At 44.3% G+C, this 21,371-nt stretch overlaps 2 protein-coding genes across 11 annotated transcripts in view; both read right to left on the bottom strand.

The window, feature by feature from the left end:
* The window catches only part of YLPM1 (YLP motif containing 1), a 46,773-nt gene extending 31,860 nt beyond the window's left edge, over nt 1-14,913 (bottom strand). For all 10 annotated transcript variants that reach the window (XR_005860447.2, XR_005860448.2, XM_040701849.2 and 7 more), the window contains exons 1-5: nt 13,761-14,913; nt 9,938-10,183; nt 8,795-8,989; nt 6,978-7,705; nt 1,614-3,998 (exon numbers count right to left, since the gene is read on the bottom strand). Coding sequence is in view for 8 of the 10 variants with exons in the window: in XM_040701849.2 (XP_040557783.1) it covers nt 1,614-3,998; nt 6,978-7,705; nt 8,795-8,989; nt 9,938-10,183; nt 13,761-14,732 (4,526 nt within the window). In the remaining 2 variants the exon portion in view is untranslated. The remainder of the gene's footprint in view (nt 1-1,613; nt 3,999-6,977; nt 7,706-8,794; nt 8,990-9,937; nt 10,184-13,760) is intronic.
* A 1,955-nt stretch (nt 14,914-16,868) lies between these two features.
* FCF1 (FCF1 rRNA-processing protein) lies at nt 16,869-21,346 on the bottom strand. The gene is made up of 8 exons (XM_421270.8): nt 21,310-21,346; nt 21,162-21,229; nt 20,965-21,036; nt 20,704-20,852; nt 20,181-20,253; nt 19,191-19,278; nt 18,680-18,774; nt 16,869-17,488 (listed from the first exon to the last, which is right to left on the bottom strand). The coding sequence occupies exons 1-8, from the start codon at nt 21,310-21,312 to the stop codon at nt 17,440-17,442; spliced, it is 597 nt and encodes a 198-aa protein (XP_421270.1). The 5' UTR covers nt 21,313-21,346; the 3' UTR covers nt 16,869-17,439.
* Nucleotides 21,347-21,371: the final 25 nt, after the last annotated feature.

Raw genomic sequence — 21,371 nt, 5'->3', positions numbered from 1 at the left:
TATTCCTTATTTTGAAATAAATGCCTATTAAATCCTTAGGGAATTTAACAGATACTTTGTAAAATGAGATCTTCGTAAACTTTTGCATTTTGAGTTTGCCTTGCATTCATATCCTCCCGATTATTTGTCACTGCTCTTATGTTGCTCTTAGAAACAACGTCAACCAAGCTGGACAAAATTATTCACTGAGGATGCTATGAGTTCAAATGAGGGAACATTCTAAAAAGAAAACAAATGCACAAACTATGCTTTAATTAAAAAGTAAGCAGTATTCAAAAATTAAATGGGTTCCACTACGTGAATTAGGAATCACTCCAACATGGATCTCAACGTGAGTATTTGAAACAATTACCAAACTCATTTGAGGATAATGGAATATCACAAAGTAATTATCAACAAGCTCATTTGAGAATAATGGAAAGGCTGGTCAGGTGATGTGGACAGATCTTGAAAAATAACTAATGGAAAATGTCCTACTCAATGGGAAAATGCTCTATTATTTAATAAAAAATAAGTTCATCCACAAAAGCTGTGATAGAGATACTACGAACAACTAGTTCCACGTGAGCTTCTACTGCTGTTCTATGGTGAAAAGAAATGAAACCATTAATGTGTAAATGGAAGAAATCAGGAAACAGGGACCATCTCCACAGAAGCACCAAGCTATTCTGATAGCTTTGCTTTACGGGCCAGCTGAGGTGGGAATAACAACATACTTAAGGAACAAAAACATAAGAAGCACCATGCAACAGGTTTGTTCTCATGGCACCTATCTGGCAACTCCATTAGTTAATGAACATCCAAAAAGGAGGTTCCAAGAGCTTGCTAAGGTCATGAAATTACATCAGGACAATGTTTTCTTCCACCAGACAATGAACACTGTTCTCAAGCTTGGAAAAGCACGTAAGTGAGATGACTCCTAGAACTGGAAACAGATTGATGTCAAACAAGGCTTCTTAGTCATTAGTTTTACAAATACATGAAGTGCATTCCCCCAGCATAGGAACTCAGCTTTGAAATTAGTACTACTTATATGTAAAGCAAAATAAAAAGAGAGAATACTTATAAATTTATATTTTGTGCTCTTAAAATAGGCATGATGAGAGAAGGGAGCAAACAGTTTAAAAAACAAAACAAAAATGATAAAGTCACCAAAACCTCAATCTCAGAGGCAACTCGCTGCTGATCAAGACTTTGAAAATTTCATTCACATCCAATCTGTCCATTTAGCTGGTTAAAGTTACACTGTGACTGACTTGCCTATTTAACAGCTGAAACTGGATGTGGATTCACAATCCCTAAGAAATCTTTGGCTGCCAAAATTTAGCTACTTCTTGGCAAACACAGAATATTTAATTTGCATTGGGAACAAAAAATAAAGATAGGTCAGAAGTGAGTCAACTCATCAGAATATACTAATGCATGACAAGAAACATTTATCATGAAGATGTCCAAGGGGAAATTCACATCCCACACTCAATACCATACAATTGAAGTGTACCAGCTCAGAAGTTCAAAATTCTAGAGAACACGCAATAGTATGAAAATGGATGGAAAAGAACTTAATGCCTACTTATTTTTCCTCCCAAACGTGACAGAATCAGGCAACTCACCGAAGCATCTTGAGCTCCTGGGCAGCTTTCAGAATTATTTCATGCTGTCTTTGGCTCAGGACCATCACTCCCCCCAAGGACTGTTCTGAGTCCAGATTGGAATCTGTTCCCAGCATATCAGAGGAATGTGAAGGTGGAAGAAGGGATGAATCCAGCTGACCGTCCAAAGATCGTACTCTGTCTCCATCATCTGGATACCACCTATCTGACAACCGTTCCCTCTCCCAATCATTCCTTTCAGGAACAAAGTCTTGTTTGTCCCGCCACGTGTCATATCTCTCTGGATACTCTCGAATTCTCAGCTCACCTCTGTCTCGGAGGTCTCTGTCATAATGGTCTCTATTCCTATCCTCTCTCCACCTGTCTTCACGATATCTGTCCAGAGGTGGAAGGGGTGGTAGTGGTGGTAGTGGGGGAATATCCAGGTCACGATTCCCCATTTCTCTGTCATCCATAGGTCTCATGTCCCAATCTCTATTATCCCATTCTCTGTCTAAATCTTGATCATAAATGTCTGAGGATCTCCCAGTTCTATCTAGATCTCTCTCGAGTTCCCTCTCCCTTGGCCTTTTCCAGTCATCCCACCATGAATCTCGTCTGTCATGATCAGATGATAAATGAGGTAGTGCTGGTAGTGGAGATAATGGAGGCATTGAATGGTGAGATGGCAGCCTGTCATCTCTATCATACGGATCTACAGAATCATCCTGATAATCAGAGTTGTGATCTCTCCAGTATCGTTCTCTTTCCCAGTCATCCAAATGCTCGTGCTCCATTGAAGGGTCATCTCTACTATCCAAAGGAAATTCCTCATGCATTCTCTCATCTTCATGACTCCAAGAGCCCCTGAGTGTCTCATCTCGATGATAAGGAGGCATATTGTCAGGGTCATCTCCTAGGTGACCTGGTTTATCCATATTGCCTCCTGCTTCCCCCTCCCGGCTATCCGCCCTCCTGACAGGACCTCTCTCACGACTACCTGCCCTCCTGACAGGACCTCTCTCACGACTACCCGCTCTCCTGACAGGGATCCTCTCCCTGCTGCCTGCCCGCCTGACAGGGACCCTCTCCCTGCTGCCAGCCCTCCGCATGGGCTCCCTCTCCCTGCTGCCTGCCCGCCGCATGGGCTCCCTTTCCCTGCTGCCTGCCCGCCTGACAGGGCCTCTTTCCCGGCTGCCTGCCCGCTGTCCCCTGTCCCGGCTGCCTGGCCGCCCAGCTAGCTCTCTGTCTCGGCTAGACATCACCCTCTCCCGGCTATCAGATTGGCCACCCATCGTCCTCTCCCGGCTGCCAGATCGTCCATCTGGCATCCTCTCCCTGCTCCCTGACTGCCCATCTGGCATCCTTTCCCTGCTGCCTGCTCTCCTGAACATGCCTCTGCCACGAATGGATGCCTGCCTAGCCTGCCCTCTGCCTCTGTACACATACCCTCTGCCACGGCCATCGTCCATCCTACCCATTCCCCAGCCATGGCCATCGTCCATCCTGCCCATTCCCCAGCCACCGTCCATTCTTCCCATTCCCCGGCCACCGTCCATCCTGCCCATTCCTCGGCCATCCATCCTGCCCATGCCTCTGCCACGGCCCATTCCCCAGCCACGGCCATCTCCCTGGCCTCTGCCCTGTCCTCTTCCTCTGTTTATATGCCCCTTGCCTCTATCTTCATGCATAAAAGACCCTTTTCCCCTGCCTTCTGGCCCAGGTAAGCCCTGGGTACTATCTGAATCAAGCAGCTGACTGTCTGTGGAATCCAGATCCTCACTGCCTGTTACAGGGGTTACTGCACCTCCTGTCCTTGCAACACCTGACTGCAAAGCTACAGAGTTACTAGAAAGGGATGTTGAATTCTGGTTTGGAATAGGTGAAGTACTTGCTTTGGACTCTTCTACTTGCTCGTTAGGATCATGTGAACTCCACGTCCACTTTTTAGGAGGGTCTGAAGTGGTTTCTTTGACTTCAGCTTTGGATGGCTCCTGTTGAGTGTCTGCCAAATCTTCATTTGGCTCAACGGAACTGGTACTCTTCACATCAGGAGGAGACTGCGTTCCACTTACAGTCTGTTGATTGCCAGCTACATCTGTAAAAGGCTCTTTGTTTTCTGATCTCGAGTCTGTTTGTGACTGCTGCTGTCCTAAATGAGGCCTAGGTCCCCTCCACCGTGGACCACCAGGTCGAGAACCATGTGCATGTGATGTATTTTGGGAAGTATAAAATTGTCCGGCTGGTCCACGGGGGATATTGCCCCATCTACTCGTATGCTGTCCATCAGTATTCTGTCGGTCAAAACGTGACCTGTGTCCTTCTGAGCGCTGGGAGTCAAAACGGGGCCCTCTTGGTCTTGAGCCTTCAAATTTGTCATACCCTCTTCCTCGAGGTCCATCAAATCTGTATATGAAAGAAAGGCAATTTTACTCAAATGAATATGTCAAACAGAACTCTAAAAAAAGATTTCACACTTCCTTGATTTAACTGAGGTAATTTAGTGTGCCTTGGGACGAAACTCATTTGAATCACTGCAGAAGCATGGAGAAATCTCCATTTCAACACTGCACAATTAAGACATTTAAACCAGTTGCAGACCTTAAAAAGGAAACTTGACTTAAGTATGTTGGGATTTAATGTGACTTTAAAAAGGGAAGAAAAAAAAACCCCACAAACCTTCCAAATTGATTGAGAAAATTACAGCTTTTCAGTTTTGTCGAAACCAATAGGTCTTGCTCAACTTTTCCTTTAATACTACGCAACAAGCTTACTCAACTATGGTGATGAATGGCATACAGAAAAATCTATATTTTCAGAAAGGATTTGTTTAACAGTTTGTGATATTAAGTTCCATGCAAGACAACATGCCTAAAACAAGTGCATTTTTATGGCATCTCTCTTTTTTTTTTTTTTTTTAATTCCTTTTGAGAATGAACACCTACAACTGCCCTCACTTGAACACAAGAAGTCAAGCAAACAAGCATAAAAATCACACAATCATATAATAAAAATTCCAATCTTTAAGCATATGCACAAATACTGATTTACCTAACAGGCTACAACAAATGAAATTCATTTCACACAAAATATAGAACTTGTGCATGAAGTCAAACTGCTTGGATGTTTGGGATTCACAGCTGTGTCTCACTGGATATCAATTCATTATTGCCTCCCTACCAACAGGGGTTGACTTGCTGCAAAAATTAACGTTTCAGTGCACAATTTACCAAATGAGATCATTTACACAATGTCAAAGAATTTTAATAATCCTCTTAAGTTAAGATCAAAAAGTAGAAAGCACATTTTCTTTTGGAACAAAACTGCCCTTTGTTTGGGGTGAGGGAGGTCAAGATAAACACAATGAAAAAACAAATAGTAAAGCATAGTGGCAACGTATCTTAAATGCTAAGGATCAACATTTACATGGAAGGTATAACCAGAAGAAAAGTTTGAGCACTGTAAGATGGATTTCATCTCCTAAATTCTGAAATTTGTTTAAGGACATTCTTTACAGATTTTTGAGAAAAGTTAATTGCTAAAATGGAGTGGATGGGTGTCTCCTCATACACCCAATCATTACCTGTGACTTTGGGATAGTAGCAGTTAATACATTATGTCTTTAACTTATCACAAGTTCAATTAAAAATGTATTTCTATTGCTGATACTGAGAACAAATAGTAAACAGATTTTTGGGAAAGTCATAGAACAGTCATACAACCACAATATAGCAATGCTCAAGAGTTACCACACTATTTAAATACTTCAGGTGTCATCAGAAATAAAGCCACTGTATGCACTTTCTAGAAATTCTTGATTATCCATAGCCTACTGTCACACAACACTGAGCTCTCAACTAATGAACAAGTAAAAAAATGATTTGTGCTAGCAAATGATAAAAACAGTCTGTGCCTAACTGTACAACCAGAAACGGATTGCTAATCTTTTTTTTTTTTTTTTTTAAACCCATGGAGAGACAGAAAATTACTGTACGTGATAAAAGATTAATTTGTGTTGCTAACATTTCACAAATTAGGATTCATGAATGATCACTCTGGGACCAAAGACAATGCAAATGAACAGGACGATACAGTCATAAAAATCCAGAGTATGCAAGGATAGAAATACTTTAATGGAATAAACTGTTTTTTTTTCTTTTCTTTTCTTTTTTTTTTTAATTCAGTAGGCATCACTTCAACCAGCCTTGAACTAATGACCAGACAGAACAGATGTTGTTTTTGCAAATTGATATCATGACAATTATGGAAAGAAAACAGTTCAAAACCAAGATCTCAGGTCAAAGCATGTAGCAGATACAAAACAACATAAAAGACACAGAACACTGACTTTTAGAGTAAGGCAGCAGACCCCTACTTGACAAAATGCAGGTTTAAATTTCAATAAAACTCTACCTTGATAAAGACAGTTACCTTCAAAATCAAAACTATCAGATGCTATACAAAACAAAATGATCCCAGTGTTAGGCAAAGGCTGAAATCTTCATTTCTTTCCTTCTTTCTCATTTATAATTATTTGAATGCTAAGTATTGCTACACATGTGGAAAAACACTGATTTGCATGCAAGACAAAGACCACCGCTCTCTTATCAGGCAGCCATTTTGGAAAGTGCAGTAAATAGGAAAATAATGTAGCTACAGAACTCTCTCACACTAAGAGAAGTTAAAGAAAAAGCACAGGTGAAGATGTTAGTTTTTTCACTTCTCTGTGCAATCAATGGATTTGGACTACAAAGAATAATTGTTACTCTTCTCAAAGCTAAATTTCTAGTAATAAGCTATGATAGTATATTCAACTGAATAGATATCTGAATACTTTCTTGAACCCCTTTCAGAATGCGCGCATTGAAGCGTCATCATTTATAGCAATGATTTAAAGACAATCCCTCAACACTTCTGCTTTAGATATTCCTACGTTGCATTCCAAGTACCACATACGAAATGCTGTGAATTTATATGGCTTTTCATGAAGGGTCATCCTTCCAAATGCAAGTTATCACCTTTATGCTGAAGACAGTAAAGATGCATAAAATATTTACAGCATCTTTCCTATTTTCACAAAAGAAATATTATGTCTCTGAGAATTAAAAGGGAGCTGCATGCCGAAGCATTTTACTAAAGAAAGAGGAGGGAAAAAAAAAAAAGTGTTCTGCTTTAGGAAATGATTAGGTGAATAGCATTTATCTAATTAAAGCAAAGATAAGTAAAAGCAGGCCATAACGTGTATACATTAAGCACAAAGCCTCTGCCAAACACAACTCACGTGACCTCAGGAAAATCCAAGAATAAGACAATGTTTCATTCCTTAATATGTCACCAAAATGCATTTAGCCTCAAACATATATAAATCAACAGAAGTATCCTTACCGAGGACCTCTAGGGCCTTCAAAACGTGCTGATCTGGGAGGATCTGGAAGCAATCCACCCGACCTCACTGGTTTGTCCTGCATGGTAGGTGTGTATGTTGAAGACAACGCAGAAGGGGTTTTCAGCTCCCCACATCCTTGCTCAGTTTGTTTATTATGGTGAACTTGAGACTTTCCGTGGTCTGAAGAGCTGAAGGATGAACTTCCTTGAGAATGGTAAGCTGAATACACAGGTGAACTAGATATTTTTGATGCATAGGTACCAGGAGTGGGAAGCAGAGCTGGCCTTGGTGTTTCAGTAGATTGACTGCTTTGAGAACTGGATCCTGAAGGGACAGAGGAGTTGGATAACTGAGATACAGAAGATAGAGGTGGGGGAACTAGTGGAGGTGTAGTTGAAGGCAAAGTTGGAGGCATAACAGGAATGCCACCCTGAGCAGATTGGGAATATGGAACAAATGGAGGTGGAAGTGAAACATTTGCAGGATACTGATTCTTCAAATTTTGGAGTGAGCTCACTTTTTCCTGCAAATGGGACTGAGTGACCTTCATCTGCTCATCCCATGCTTTCCACTGTTTCTCATACTCCTGAAGCTGGTCTTTATGAGGATATGTTTGAAGCTGATGCTGCCACTGTTGGTTCATTGATCGCTCCCAGTCCTTATGAAGCTGCTGGAACTGTTTCTGCTGTGTTTCATAATGTCGCAGCTGCATCTCCACTGACATCGTCTACAGTAAGAATATAGGAATAACTTTATCATTTGAGTTACCATCAGAGCCACACACTTTAGTGTCACTCATCCTATCACAACTTTTGACTTGTGCAGATACTTGAGAAAGAACTACAGCCAAGCAAAAGCAAGCACTGATGCCTAACATCAATTTACACATTGTATCACTGAAGGACAAGCGTTTATGTATAGAAGACTGTATTTTGTTTTATACAGGAAAGCTGAAGAAAGCTATAACCAAAGGCCTTCAAGCTGTTACTACTTAATGCTAACAATAGCTACTAAAGCCTAAATCAATCTTCACACTTCCAATATATACTGTATGTGACTACTTCTCAGGGTTTCAATTTCTAAACCTAACCTGCACAGAGTTGCTTCAGCTACAAGCAGTTATTTTTCTTTAAACTTTTGCCGGATGACATAATTTGCACAGTGAAGTCAGTTTTTCCTCAGGTGCCAATACTGATGGGCTCGAACTTTTCTAGGATTTTGGGGGTTATACTTCCAGATTTTTTAAACAGACAGCTCAAGCTACAAATAAATGCTTAACGTACAAACTCTTCCAACTGAGAAAAAGCCGGTTCAACTAATACAGCAATCAACGTCTACTTAAGAGCTTAGAGGTTTCAACAGTGATATAATCATCCAAATTTCTAATTAAGATTTTTACTTCATCACTGCACATTTTTTCAAAACTACGAAATAGAGCAGCTACCAATTTACTTCACACAATCACCTGCCCACTTTCTCCTGAATGATTTCTAAAGCAGGAAAATGTTAGAAGCTGAGTAAGGTCTGAATTGTATTCGACTCTGCTCCTGTATCACTCAGATATGCCTCAAAATCTTAAAAGTGTAAATTCTTATTTTCACTATCCTATTAAAGATTCATTGTCACCTCTCAAGCTATTTTGTTCATTCTAAAGTTGAGTGATAGTAGGAAACAGGGATATAGACTTCTGCCCACGCAGAAAAAGTAGTTAGATAAGCCAACCATGAGAAATTATTCAACTAGTCATTTTTTCAGCAGACCGTTAGCGTTAGGTCACCCACAAAGTATAACAAATACCATCTCCTGAATGTTTCACCTGTAGATGTGGAGGCTGTTGCATGATTTGTTGATACTGCTGTACTATCTGCTGCAGCTGGGCATGCTTCTGCATTATCCTCTGGTACTGAAATCCAACTCGGTGATGGGGATGCTGCTGCCATTGAGCTGCTGCTGCTTGCAACTGCTGCAATCTCAAATCTTCCTCGGGGTCATCAGGAGGATCAATATTAAGCTAGACAAACAGGCAAATACTATAAATAAAGGAAGACTGCTTCTGTCAGAAGAGAAAAGCACTTGTTTGCTACTCAGTTTACAAGAATCTTCTCAGCTTTCATTATCTTATCACTCTGTATTCCAGTGTTCTGATTTTTATCTCCTTTATTCTTGTGTAGTCTGATCTAAAGGTTAAGCAGATGGGGATTAGGTTTTTCATACATACAGAAACCAACAATAGGTAAGAAATTAACACAGATCTGCTCTGTGCTGCTCACAGCAAATCCAGTGAGAGAACGGTGCATTTTCATGACAAAACAAAGTAATTCTAGTGCATAATTTTGCTGCTTGGTGGGAACCTGCATATTATAAGTGAAAGTGGAGCACAGGCTGTAGAGCAGCCTACCATGCTACAGTAATCTGCTCAAACATTGAAATAATGACCTCCATCCATTACGTAGAAACTGTCATTAAGCACTCTGACAAAATATTAAATGCTCTGTACTAAGTCCTTGGCTTCCAGACAAACTATAATACACAGAGAGAAAGAGAGTCAGAACAGACAACCAGCAAGACAAGCACTGAAAACAGTGTCTTAAGTATACCATTCCTCATTTACAGAGTACTTGATTCTGCACTTGGGCATCACAACGTGTTTCTCATAGACAAAGATGATAGTGTTGGAGAAGGTGCAAGTGAGTCAAGCTCGGTACATGTGTGGGCATCCGTGTAAGTCTAAATATGAGGAATGGATTTCTTAATTTATTGCTGCAGCCTTAAATGTTCTTTTAACATCGTTTTACCCTATTTGTTATTATACACTATATATATGAGTGCATATATATATATATATATATATATATATATATATATATATATATATATATATGAATTTGATGGCAATATTTGCGTGTTGTGCTAGATGGGACAAAACACAGGAAGAGTGGCATCTCTCTGCAAAGCCTACCTGAGTTTCAGTGGATGTAAAAGACGACTCATCTTCCTTAGATGCTGGAGGCAAGGATTCATTAAGCGGAGGAGGTTCAGACTGTGGAGTTGAAGCGCTCATTTTCCCTTCTTCAGACTTTGCTCTCTGTTCAGATGAATCCTTCCCTACTCCTGGGCCTTTCATTTGCTGCTGTCCCTGAGCATGGGCTTTTGCTCTTTGCTGTAGACTAAGCAAGTGCTGCTGGTACCAGTATTGCTGCTGTTCCTACAATAAGCAGAAATTTTCTAAGACAAATGCCTTTCAGCTTTCAGAGAAAAAAAAAAAAAACAAAGAATTTTAATTTATGATAGTCACTAATAATCATGCAGAATAAAAATATTCTAGAAAAATGTTTATATTTGTTTTGAGAAAAAGCTCACTTCATTATCAGCAGTATTGCAATGAAGGTAAAAAGATTTAATCAAAACTCAGATAGTGATACGTGAGGCACAAAAGACACAGAAGAATTTATTTCCTGCTCCAGAGCGCTTTCAATTAAGGAAAACAAAAACAAAAAGCAGAAAAACGACCAAGTACTGAAGGCATGTGGTAAGTACCATGCTTGCTAATTGTAGTGCTTTTTATTCCTAGCAAGTAGGTGTACTTACTAAGAGACTAACTTAGGGAAAATGAAGGGGAAAAGGAGGACAACAAACCTGAGCAGTAAAAAGGATAAGAAGTTCAAAAAAGATGATGAGCATGAACATAGAACACAGACCAGTAGTGCGAAAATGATGGCAGAGTAATTGTGGTGGAAATATTTGAATAAAAGTTGGGATGGGAAAGAAAATCCAAACCAAAAAACAGCGAAGATTACTTATAAAGTGATTTCTGATTACTCTGAATTACTCCCAGTACCTAAAAGGGACCTACAAGAGAGCAGAAGAGGAACTCTTCAAGGTGTGCAGCGACAGGACATGGGGGAATGGCTTTAAACAAGAAAAGGGGGGGGTTCAGACTAGGTATTAAGGGAAATTGTCTACTCAGAGGGTAGTGAGGCCCTGGCAGAGGCTGCCCAGAGACCTGAAGGTGTTGTAGGCCAGGCTGGATAGGGCCCTGGGCAGCCTGATCTGATGGAAGATGTCCCAGCGTATGGCAGGGGGGTTTCAAGGTGATATTTAAAGGTCCCTTCCAATCCAGACCATTTTGTGATTCTACAGTTAATATTCAGCAGCTGAAAAAGTAACTAGATATGGCTCCATCCAAAGAATTCTCCATCTAAGATGTGGCTCAGCTTTCAGTTTTAAATATTTCAGGCTACAATCAGAGTACTGTCAGTACATGACAGCAGCTTCAAAGCACTGTGAGATGCCACTAACGTAAAGAATAACAGACCAAAGAGGAGTACGTCAACACTTACAGGACCACGCACATTAGAGAGACCCGAGCAGGAACCAGCAGCTCTCTTCCTCTTGTAATAAAGAAATACCAGACATCGATCAGGACACAGACTTAAAGCTGGTGGGAGGCAGCTCTTTACCTGACATAGCCCTGTGCTATGCAAGTCCCTGCCAGAGAACTGCAAGCGATGAACTGCCACGGAGTCAAAGCACAACTGCATAAACCCCAAGAAGAAGTCTCCAGATTTTACAGATAAAGATTCCAGTCATGGCAAGGGCAGCTCCTGTATTTTAGAGAGGTATCACTATTCACTTGATTTATGAATTCTTCTCTTAGCATCTCCTATTAGTCATTGTTCAGGTCACAATAACAAAACAGTGTACTTTTAGTCTGACCTAATGCAACCATTCTTACATTCTCGTGTCAGTTCCATCACCTTGGAGAATCTGTGGCTGCTCTGCAGCAGCTTTCACGTCCTCTGTCCTTCCTCTCCATCCAGGAATGCACTGATGAGAAAAGCAATTTATAAAAAGCCTCCTCACAAACCAAAAAGAATCCAAAAGACAGGGATGCAAGGACACTGAAAGAAGAGGTGTGGTAACAGTGGTAGGCGTTGTCTGATGGGATTTCTCAAAACAGAGCCATGCACTTGATCTTTCCAGAGGTATAAGAGAAGCACAAGCTTCCCCTGAGAGCCCACCTGACACTCAGAACAGGCCTGCAGGTTTCCACTGCCAAAAGCCTAGCAAGACACAAACATACCAATGTGTTCTCTAAACACACTTCTGTAAAGGCTGCAACCCGGAGATGAGGTCAGTATGTTTCAGTGTGAGGGAGGAGCACGCTGTACAGCCACACAAAAGATGTTTACATTTATCCCTCTCAAATATCATTATAAGGCGACTTAGAAGGACAGTGCTGGATGCCGTGCTTCTGGAGGAACGACCACTGAGCACCTGTCCCACCGTCATGGAATTCTCTTCAACCAGAGACCCAAGAGATTCTCCTCAAACAACTGGATAAAGGGCTGAAAATCGCAGTACGACCAGTGATTCACACAAGGACACTCACACACAGCAACGTGCCCTGCCCCATAGTTTTCACAGCAGATGAAGTCAGTAATACATGCCCTGTAGGCTCTAACAGAGAAGTGAGAAAAAAGTGAAAACATAGGTTTCCACAGCTCCTGAACAACACAGAAGCACTGATGTAATGCAGAAGAGTCCTGACAGCACTTTCAGTTATTGGAGCACTTACTCCATCTTTGGCTGACCAAGAGACTACGCCTATTGCATTACACAGAGGCTGAAATCGGCACGATGTGACCACAACACACACCGATAGAAGCATGCTTCTGCGGGACACAAGCCTGCACCGCTGAGGGATTTCAGTGCCCCCAGTCCTCTGCATGTTACAACAGCCGTAAAGTCACGCTGACAAAGACCCAAAACTCTCATCAGTAATCTGGTTTTCTCTCCTCCTACCATTTATGACACTTCTGGCTATATAATGGGGGACAAATTACTTCACTGCTCGATCTCAAGTCTAACAACTCAAGAATTCACCTTCAATGGTATTCCCTTTCAACGTCTGACTTGTCAAGGTTTTGCTGGTAAAGATGAGCCCCATTGGTATCCCTGTAAGAGATTAACCAGTCCAAAGTCTTTGTAACATCGCATTTGTGAACTAAAAGGCAGGGATTGATTGCATGGTACAAATGTAAAAAAGGATACATTTCCATCGCTATTTCTGTATGGGTATACAATTCTAACAGATACAAATTAAAGACGTCCCAAGAACTAACAAAGTTAACCTCAGTGACTTCAGTCTGATACAAGATTGCTATAGATGTTCTTCAATCGGAATCCACAGAACAACTGACCAAACACCTATCCTATTGTATTTTGAGCTTCAATAAAACCCATTCACTCTTAAGACTATTTATGCTTTGTTCTTGCAGCTGGAACTATACGAGTTGACCCCAAAGTGCTGCAAAAGCCCCATGGAGGCCAAGGGTGGCGTGCACACAGCTGGAGGCTCCGCACACCGCTGTCCACACTTCACCCACAACACTGTGACTGACTTCACAGTTGAACTAATGTACTCACACCTGGACTAACGTTTGGCAGTCATTTCGGCCCCAGTGCACATGTGAAAGCGCACAGTGAAAACTATTATTTCAGAGTATTCCCTAAGAAGCTCTGTCTCGTCTTATAGTGGAAGATCAAACCCATGTGGCAGAAAGCGTATTTCCAGAATATCAAAGGGAACGGGGTACCACAGCAGGCAGACTCGTGCAGCTTTAGCCACAGCTGGGAGGATCAGCCACAGCTCCACACTGACCGGATGGGCCGGCTGACACACGGTCCCCGAAGGAAAACCGACCGAAGAAGCCACACGATGCACGCCACGGGCGCGTACGATACCGCTGCGACCTGCGGGAGCCGGACGGAGCCCTTACCTGGGGCGTCATCGTGGCCGGGTCGGGCTGCGGGGTGCCGCGCTGCTCCGTGCTTCCCTCCGCGCCCCCCTCGGGCAGGGCGGCGGGCGGGGGGGTGAAGCGGGGTTGGGCGGCCTTGGCGGCGGGGCCGGGCGGAGCGGGCTGCGAGGGAGAGGCCTGCGCGGGCAGCAGGTAGGGCTGCGGGGGGGGCAGGTAGGGCTGCGCGGGGGGCGGCAGGAAGGGCGGCGCGGCGCCGCCCGGTGGGGGCTCCAGGTAGGAGGGGGGCGGCTCGGAGAAGGCGGGCGGCGGCTGCGAGGCCTGCGGGCGGGGCAGGTAGGGCTGGGGCGGCGGAGAGGAGGCGGGCGGCGGCAGGTAGGGCTGCGCGGGCAGGTAGGGCTGCGCGGCGGGCTGCGGGGACTGCGGCGGCGACGACAGCTCCATGTCCATGGGCACGGGCTCGGAAGGCGCGGGCTCGCCCCACTCGCCGTGCCCGGCGGGCGGCTCCGCGCCGTCGCGCTCCCGGGAGGCGGCGGCGGGGGGCGGCTTGCGGGCGGCGGGGGGCGGCTCGCGGTGGGAGAACTGCTTCTGGTAGCTGCGCACCGGCGGCGGCGGCACGGAGGGCGGCGGCTGCTGCCAGTCCGGGAAGGAGCCGGGCAGCGGCGGCGGGGGCAGCCCCGGGGGGGGCGGCCCCGGCGGCGGCGGCGGCCCCAGCAGCACGGACTGCAGCTGCTTCTGGTGCATCTGCTGGAGCTGCTGCAGCTGCGCCAGGTGCTGCTCCTGCAGGCTGAGGAAGCCCGAGGTGCCGCTGGGCGGCGGCGGCGGGGCGGCGGCGGGGGGCGCGGGGCCCGGCGGCGGGTAGCTGGGCAGCGGCATCGGCGGCACGGCGGGCGGCGGTACGCTGGGCGGAGGGATGGGCAGCGGCGGCGGCGGGATGGAGGTGGGCGGCGGCGGGTAGTGCCCCGCCGCCCCGTAAAGGCCCCAGGCCGGGTACATGGCGGCGCCGCGGGCGGCCGGCGCGGAGCGGAGCGCGGCGCTTCCACAGGCCGCGGCGGCGGCGGCGCGGACGGCCCACGGCGCCTGCGCGGGGCGGCGCTCCGCCCTCCCGGGCAATAGAGCGGCGCGAGAGCGGAGCTAGAGCGTCAGGAGGCGCCTCCTGGCGAGCGGTCACGTGACTGCGGGAGGGCGCCGTGCCGCCGGCGGGGCACGTAGAGAGGGAAGGAAGCGAGGACAGAGCGCCGCGCCCGCACTTCCGCCCGCCCCTCATTGGCACGGCCGAGGGAGAAAGAGGACGGCGGCGGGGCCGGGCTGGGTTCCATTATGTGTGGCGCGAGGGCGAACGGCCGGGCAGCGCTGGGTCCCACCGCCAGCCGAGTCCAAGTCCATAAAACTCGAACAACTGTTCTGACGCTCCACCTCTAGTTCATGGCTGGAGAACCGAGCGCCTCCCCCCAGTAGGAAAGAACGGGAGTAGAGGAGTCCAAAGCCTTTCAGGCAGGAGGAAGGTCAGGAAAAAGCTTTGTCCTCCGAAACGGAAAGGCTGGGCTTCGTGTTGAAATGCCACATCGTGCAGGTGTGAAGCTATGAGAAGAGCTTCCAATGACATTTGAAGTCAGTTACGAGACAACGCTGTGGGAAGACCACCCTAACCCACCCACCCACCCACACACACAAGAATATAGTTGTTTCCTTTCATTTTGTGTAGCATCTGTAAGCATTCTGCTGGCAGCCAATACATTCCACAGGTTCATCGGGTTGCTGTGCCTATGACTTCTTCAGCACCTAAGAGACTTCTGTCAGATATTAACCATAAGCAACAGTTTCTTTCTCCTCCAGTCTCCATCGGTTCAGGTTAACTCAAGTGATCTGCATAGGGAAAATTCTGGGTAACTTTGTACCTGGAGAAGTCTTTCAGAACTAGGATTATCTTGAAAACCAAATAAGCACATCTAATCCTACAACTATTTCTCAGTCCTTGGTGGACTGTGTGTGGCTTTCAAGTGTTCGTGGCTATACTTTTAGTGTAAAAAAAAAAAAAAAGAGAGAAGGAAAGAAATTATATTTGAAACATGCAATTTAACAGCATCAAACTTCAGGCTGGTTGGTTACCTTCTTTCTGTCTGGAGGTGGAGAAGTGTCAGTATGGTATTATTTCAGGGATAAGACTAGTAGATGAGCTTGCCGCAAGCAAAGAGGGCAAGCCAAAGTTTCCTGCAACATCTGTAAAGGCAGGTGCTAATATAAAGGTAATTAGCATGTCGGGGCATTTCCCAAGGACAAGAAATTATTAGCAGAGGAGAGCTATTACCTTCACTTTGTGCTGCCTGCCTTTAAGGATGCGAGTTCAGCTATTCTCTGCAGACTGAACTAGTGTAGGGTACTGCAAGATATGAACTCTATTGAAGTTTAGTCTTTTTCTTAGTTCTACCAAGAGTATTAATTTTTCCCCTTTTCTCCGTACCCCAACTCCAATATTTTGGCCAGGAGCCACATGACAGCATGTGGGCCTCAGCGGTTCTCAGTTTCTCTCCTGCCTCTCTTAAAACAGTTCTCACCACCACAGAGGAACAGAGATCAGAAGAGCAAACTAAAAATAAAAGCCTAATGGAGAAGATATGAGAATGCAGAACACACCTTCACAATGACAGAAGCAATATATCTTATTTTTTCCACTGCCTTTCTCCATGTACTTAACCATTTCTTTCCCCTCACTCTTCTGACAACTTCCTTCCCTCTTACTGCCAACGCTGCAGGTCTCTGTGAGATTTGCTCTGATTTCTCCCCACCTACTCTGGTCCCAGGCCAAACTAATACCTTTCAGTTTAACACTTTCTTGTATACAGCAGTGTACTCCTCTTCCATTACACGAGACTTTAAAGCACCTAAGTATCACACAAGAGGGAGAGGTCTATCCCAGAGCCAACAACGCTAACATCTCTGCATTTAAGCAAAAGGGCTGGGCTGCTGGCTGACCCAGTAGACAGACTGTGAGATGATACCATCATATCTTAAATACAAGGTGCACTGGTAAGAAGAGATATTAAGTATGCACTAAGCACCTACAAAAACAAGGGAAAATCTCTTCAACATACAAGGATGAACTGAGTTTAGGGAACATGAGCAGGACACAACTTGATTTCATTCACTGTATTGAGATACAGTTGAATAAAAGCCCATCAACTCTCAATTAAAATCCACCACACCATGGCTCCAGAGAAGGCAGTCTACTGATGCAGACTTGATGGCTTTCCTCCAGCATTCAGATTCCAATTTCCTTTTGGGGTAGATGCAAAGGAGTTCACCAAAGGAATACTCATCCTGCTGCAGATGCAGGGATAAGAACTTTCTAATACCTCTGTGTTTCCACTCTCAGTCATAGTTGGACTATCACCAGTAGTTAATTCAGGATGGTGAAACCCGTCACCATGTGAGAACAAAGAGGGAGTTTCACACATTCTTGATCATAGAGTTCTCTTGTTCTGATATCCTTCTCCAAGCTATGGATTATCAGGTGCAGTCAGAAAAAGGATGAATAAAAACACACTCTTCCACAGAGTTTTTTTTTCCTAGAAGATCAAGGCTATGAAGTCAGTCCAGTATCCTACAAACAGGGTTCTGGCAAGGAGGAAAGCAGGAGGGATGGGAACAAGAAGGACCTTTATGCTGGCTCAGAGCCCTGGCATTCATGGCTTGGCTGGACAGGTTAGAACCGAGGAGCTCCATAATCATCTGGCATCCTCTCAATATTGTATCTGCAAAAGAGAGGGAAAACCTATTAAGACAACCTATTCTATGTTGTTCCCCTCTTAGTGCAGCAACAAGCTCACAGGAGGACTGAACATAGAACAGCTTTGCTGCATTTCTATCTGCAGCTCAGAACCTCAAGGAGAAAAATATCACCTCTGAGAAAACTAAAAAGACTTCATAAAGTTACCTCTATCCTTCACCTCAAACCCTGCAGAGTTCAAGTGTCAAGAAATCATCAAGCCCAAAGAAGAAAAAAATGTTACTGTAAGAACTGACCTAGGATTTAGGAGCAGAACCACCCTGGAGAATAAAATCCTGTCCATTCAACTTGTGACACATGGGCAAAATGAGTAAGGGTGAAGGTGTTTCGAGGGAAAATATTCTATGCCACTTTCTACTTACAGATCAATTAAAACCATGTATTTATAGCAATTAGCTTCCTCATTTCTGACATGCTTCTGCCTGCATTTTAGTAGACCCAGTTTCCACTAGTAGCATACCTGCCTCCCAGTGTCTCTCCCATCCCATCACAAGACTTTGACCCTTTTCTCTCCACATTCTTATTTCTTTCCTTACCATGCTACCAAACGTATCTACCACACTTGGAAAGGATTTGACATAGGTTCTATGCAAGATAGAAGTTCTGAGTTGTACATGATGCAGAACGAATATTAAAACACTCGATTTGACAAATGAATGCTTTAGAAAGAATGGGAAACAAATTCATGCAAATGTTGTTACAATATATCAATGGCCCTACTGTATAGATCCATTGCTTTGAAACTGCTGCACTAGCATCCTTTCAAGTTGCTTCAGCTTTTAGCTAAGAAGTAAATTCAGTTTCTTAGCTGAGGGTATACAAAATTTCCAAATAGAAGACGGAACAGGAACTTTCCCTCAAGAATCTGTAGAATACACCTGCCCTATAGTCCTCCTGCTGCTATGCAAGATGTATCTACGGAAACACTGGCCTCAAGGAAAGAAGTTTTCCAGGTAGTGAATACATGGACTGCAATAAAAGCAGGTCTGCAACACGTCTATCTCGGCAGCAGCTATACTTTCACTTTTGAGTGAATATGAGGCCCTTTACTACAACCTGCACTATAGACAATGCAGGAGAGAAGTACACTGGAATAAAGTCCATGTCAGACAATGACTCTGCCTGGCAGCATTTCCTTCTGCCAAAAGTCCCTTACCTGTGCCTGGAAATATACATTATGGGCACTCCTGGAATTTTTCGTATTCTCCGCTTGAGCTCTTTATCCACTGTGGCTACAATATAACATTTGTGCTGAAAAAAAGAGGCAAGCCTGTCAACACTAGTGCAAAAGCCAAGCAAAAGCCTCAATTCAATTAGCTCGTTTAACAGGAGAGGGCTACCTGACAATAGTGAGGCATTTCTAGGACTTGTACAGAATTCTGTAACAGAATAGTAATGTCATTCTGCTCATCAAAACGGACTCCAAGAAACATTCAAACTCTGTCCAGTTTTTACAGATGACAGCTTTCCCATTCTAGATGCTTCTTGATGCTGTCTTACATAAGCACGCTTAGGGAAGACTATATCCTCCCCTCCAAATAAACTTGTGCTAAGTATTGAAAATGTCTCTTTGTGAGATTTTACAGTTACTTTGCTGGAAACTTAAGTTATCAGTAACTAGCAGGGTTCAGGAATTTTTAGTGTATTAGCACAGTATGGGTAAATACCTGAGTGACTCTCTGTACCAAACAGTCATCTGCATAGGTTCCTTTGTGCATACACGGCAAACGTTCAAACCGAGGGTCCTTGGCAATTCTGTGGGGATATGTATGTGCAGCATCACAGCGATCAGACCAGAAATGTGTGGTAATATAGTATGGAGGAACTGAGACACTCTTTGCTGTGATATGCAGCATATTATCCTCTAAACAAGGGCTTAAGCCATGGAGCAAACGGTACCTTCCAGTAAATTGAATCGATGAGCAAACAAATAATGCAATCTGCCTGATTAAGTATTTCTTAGTTCTTTTAAATTGGTTTGCAAGCTCTCTGTAATGTTAAGTTCTTGCCTAGCAGAGAAAAATCATTTGAAACAACTCATCAAGCACTAGGAGAAATTCTAGATCTTGCTGCTGATCTTTTGTACCTTGTATCTTTTTATACAGGAACACTTCACTTCCTCTCTGAAGGGGAGCTTCAAAAATGTTTAGGGGCTTCACTCAGATAATTTACAACTCAGCAGCTCAAAATAAATGGTAAAGAACAATACAACTGAGCAGTAAACCTTGAGAGCACAAACCGCTCTGGACTTGTTTTGTAGGGATCACACAACAACACAGCTCTGTATTACCAGTATATGCTACCTACTGCAATAGGAAAAACATGAGGCATAAGTGAAAGGTTCAAAAAGACCCGAGTCACTTCTTCCTTTATTTTTATAAATTTTTACACTTAAATATTTAGAGAAAAAGAAGAAAATGTTATTTAGAAGGTCTCAGGGAAAAAAAGATTTATAGCTTAATATTGTACCTAGTATATAGATTTCCAAAGTGATCTAAAACTGAACTCAAAGAACTAAAATTAGAAAGCCAGAGAAATAAAACCAAGTTCAAGATCTAAAATCCATTTGTACAAAAGTACCGTCATAGCAAATGTATTCCATTTCTTTATATTAAAATACAAAGTTCTAGAAGCAGAGAGGAATACTGTGCACATACCTTAATGCCACGCGATACCTCTGTCCTAACTTCTCAATTTCAGCCATTACACAGTCTGTTATACATGGAATACCTATGTGCAAAAATGACAGCATTAGAAGCCTGTATTGGAACAAAACTGTATTTCTTTACAGATCTCAACAGCACAGCTCAGAAAGTTATATGTCATGAAACTCTGTAACCCACTGTTTGCAGTTTTAAACTTCTCAGAACTGCTAAAGATACAAAGTGATGAAATGTAAAGCCATTGAGCAGCAGTTAGACAAACCCACGGTCATTTTAGATTTTTTAAATACCACTGCTTTACCTTTGTTGAGATGAGTATTTAAAACCATTGCCTGTCTGACGACAAAGATAGTCTCAGGGCTACCACAGGCCATCCCCAACAAGCTCTGTGATTACAGTACACATTTTATTAAATATTTCTGTTACCCTCAGTTAGTGTGGTGAGGTCAAATAGGGGCTTCATGGGCACATCGTGGCACCATGTAATCCAGAAGCTGCAAGCGAAGCAGACACTCACACTTAGCATAGAGGCAGTCCATCATAGACTGCACAAGGTCCAGCTTGGCTTTGATGGAGAAGTTGATGAAGTTGGTATCCACCAAGATGTGGTAAGGAGGCCCCAGCTGTGTGTTGTACTGGAAGAACAAACAGGAGGGGTGCTGGGGGCTGTAGGGAAGAATACAAATCGTTTAACTGTGATCGACATCACGCGAAATCCTACAATGAAGGAGAGGTATGAGGCTGACACCCTCCAGAAAGTCGGCAGTGTGGCACTTACACCTCCCGCTCCTTGATGGCGCTCGGATCCTCCTTCTTCTTGGCGGGGGCCTTGGCCCGATCTTTCTCGTTTCTGCAAGGAAGTACACGCACTGCTGGGGCGGGCAGCAGCAGCCCCGATGAGATCCCCGCGCCACCGAAAGGGCCGCCAAGCTGCGGGGCGCCGCCTGAGACGGCCTAGCAGTGGCCTACACTCACATGCGATGGTCACGCAGGCTGATCATGCGCTTCATCACCGCATACTTCCGCGCCTTCTTTTGCTTTCCCTACAAGGAGACACGGATGCGGTGAGCAAGACCCAAACCCCAAGACCCAAAGCCCCCCAACTTAGCCCAGCCCGCCTCACCATGCTGCCCACCAGTACAGCCAGCACTTCCGGCGCCGCCAATATGCGTCACAGCGCCCCGG

This window comes from Gallus gallus, chromosome 5 (genome assembly GCF_016699485.2).
Source record: "Gallus gallus isolate bGalGal1 chromosome 5, bGalGal1.mat.broiler.GRCg7b, whole genome shotgun sequence".
Taxonomy (NCBI): domain Eukaryota; kingdom Metazoa; phylum Chordata; class Aves; order Galliformes; family Phasianidae; genus Gallus; species Gallus gallus.
This window is presented reverse-complemented; position numbering and strand designations above follow the sequence as displayed.

Excerpts from the sequence above, each read along its gene's own strand:
- FCF1 (XM_421270.8), bottom strand. Across the intron at positions 20,254-20,703 it reads GGACTGCCTCTATGCTAAGT|GTATTCCATGTATAACAGAC; the intron begins GTGAGTGTCTGC and ends TTTTGCACATAG. Across the intron at positions 18,775-19,190 it reads TGGTACAGAGAGTCACTCAG|CACAAATGTTATATTGTAGC; the intron begins GTATTTACCCAT and ends TCTTTTTTTCAG.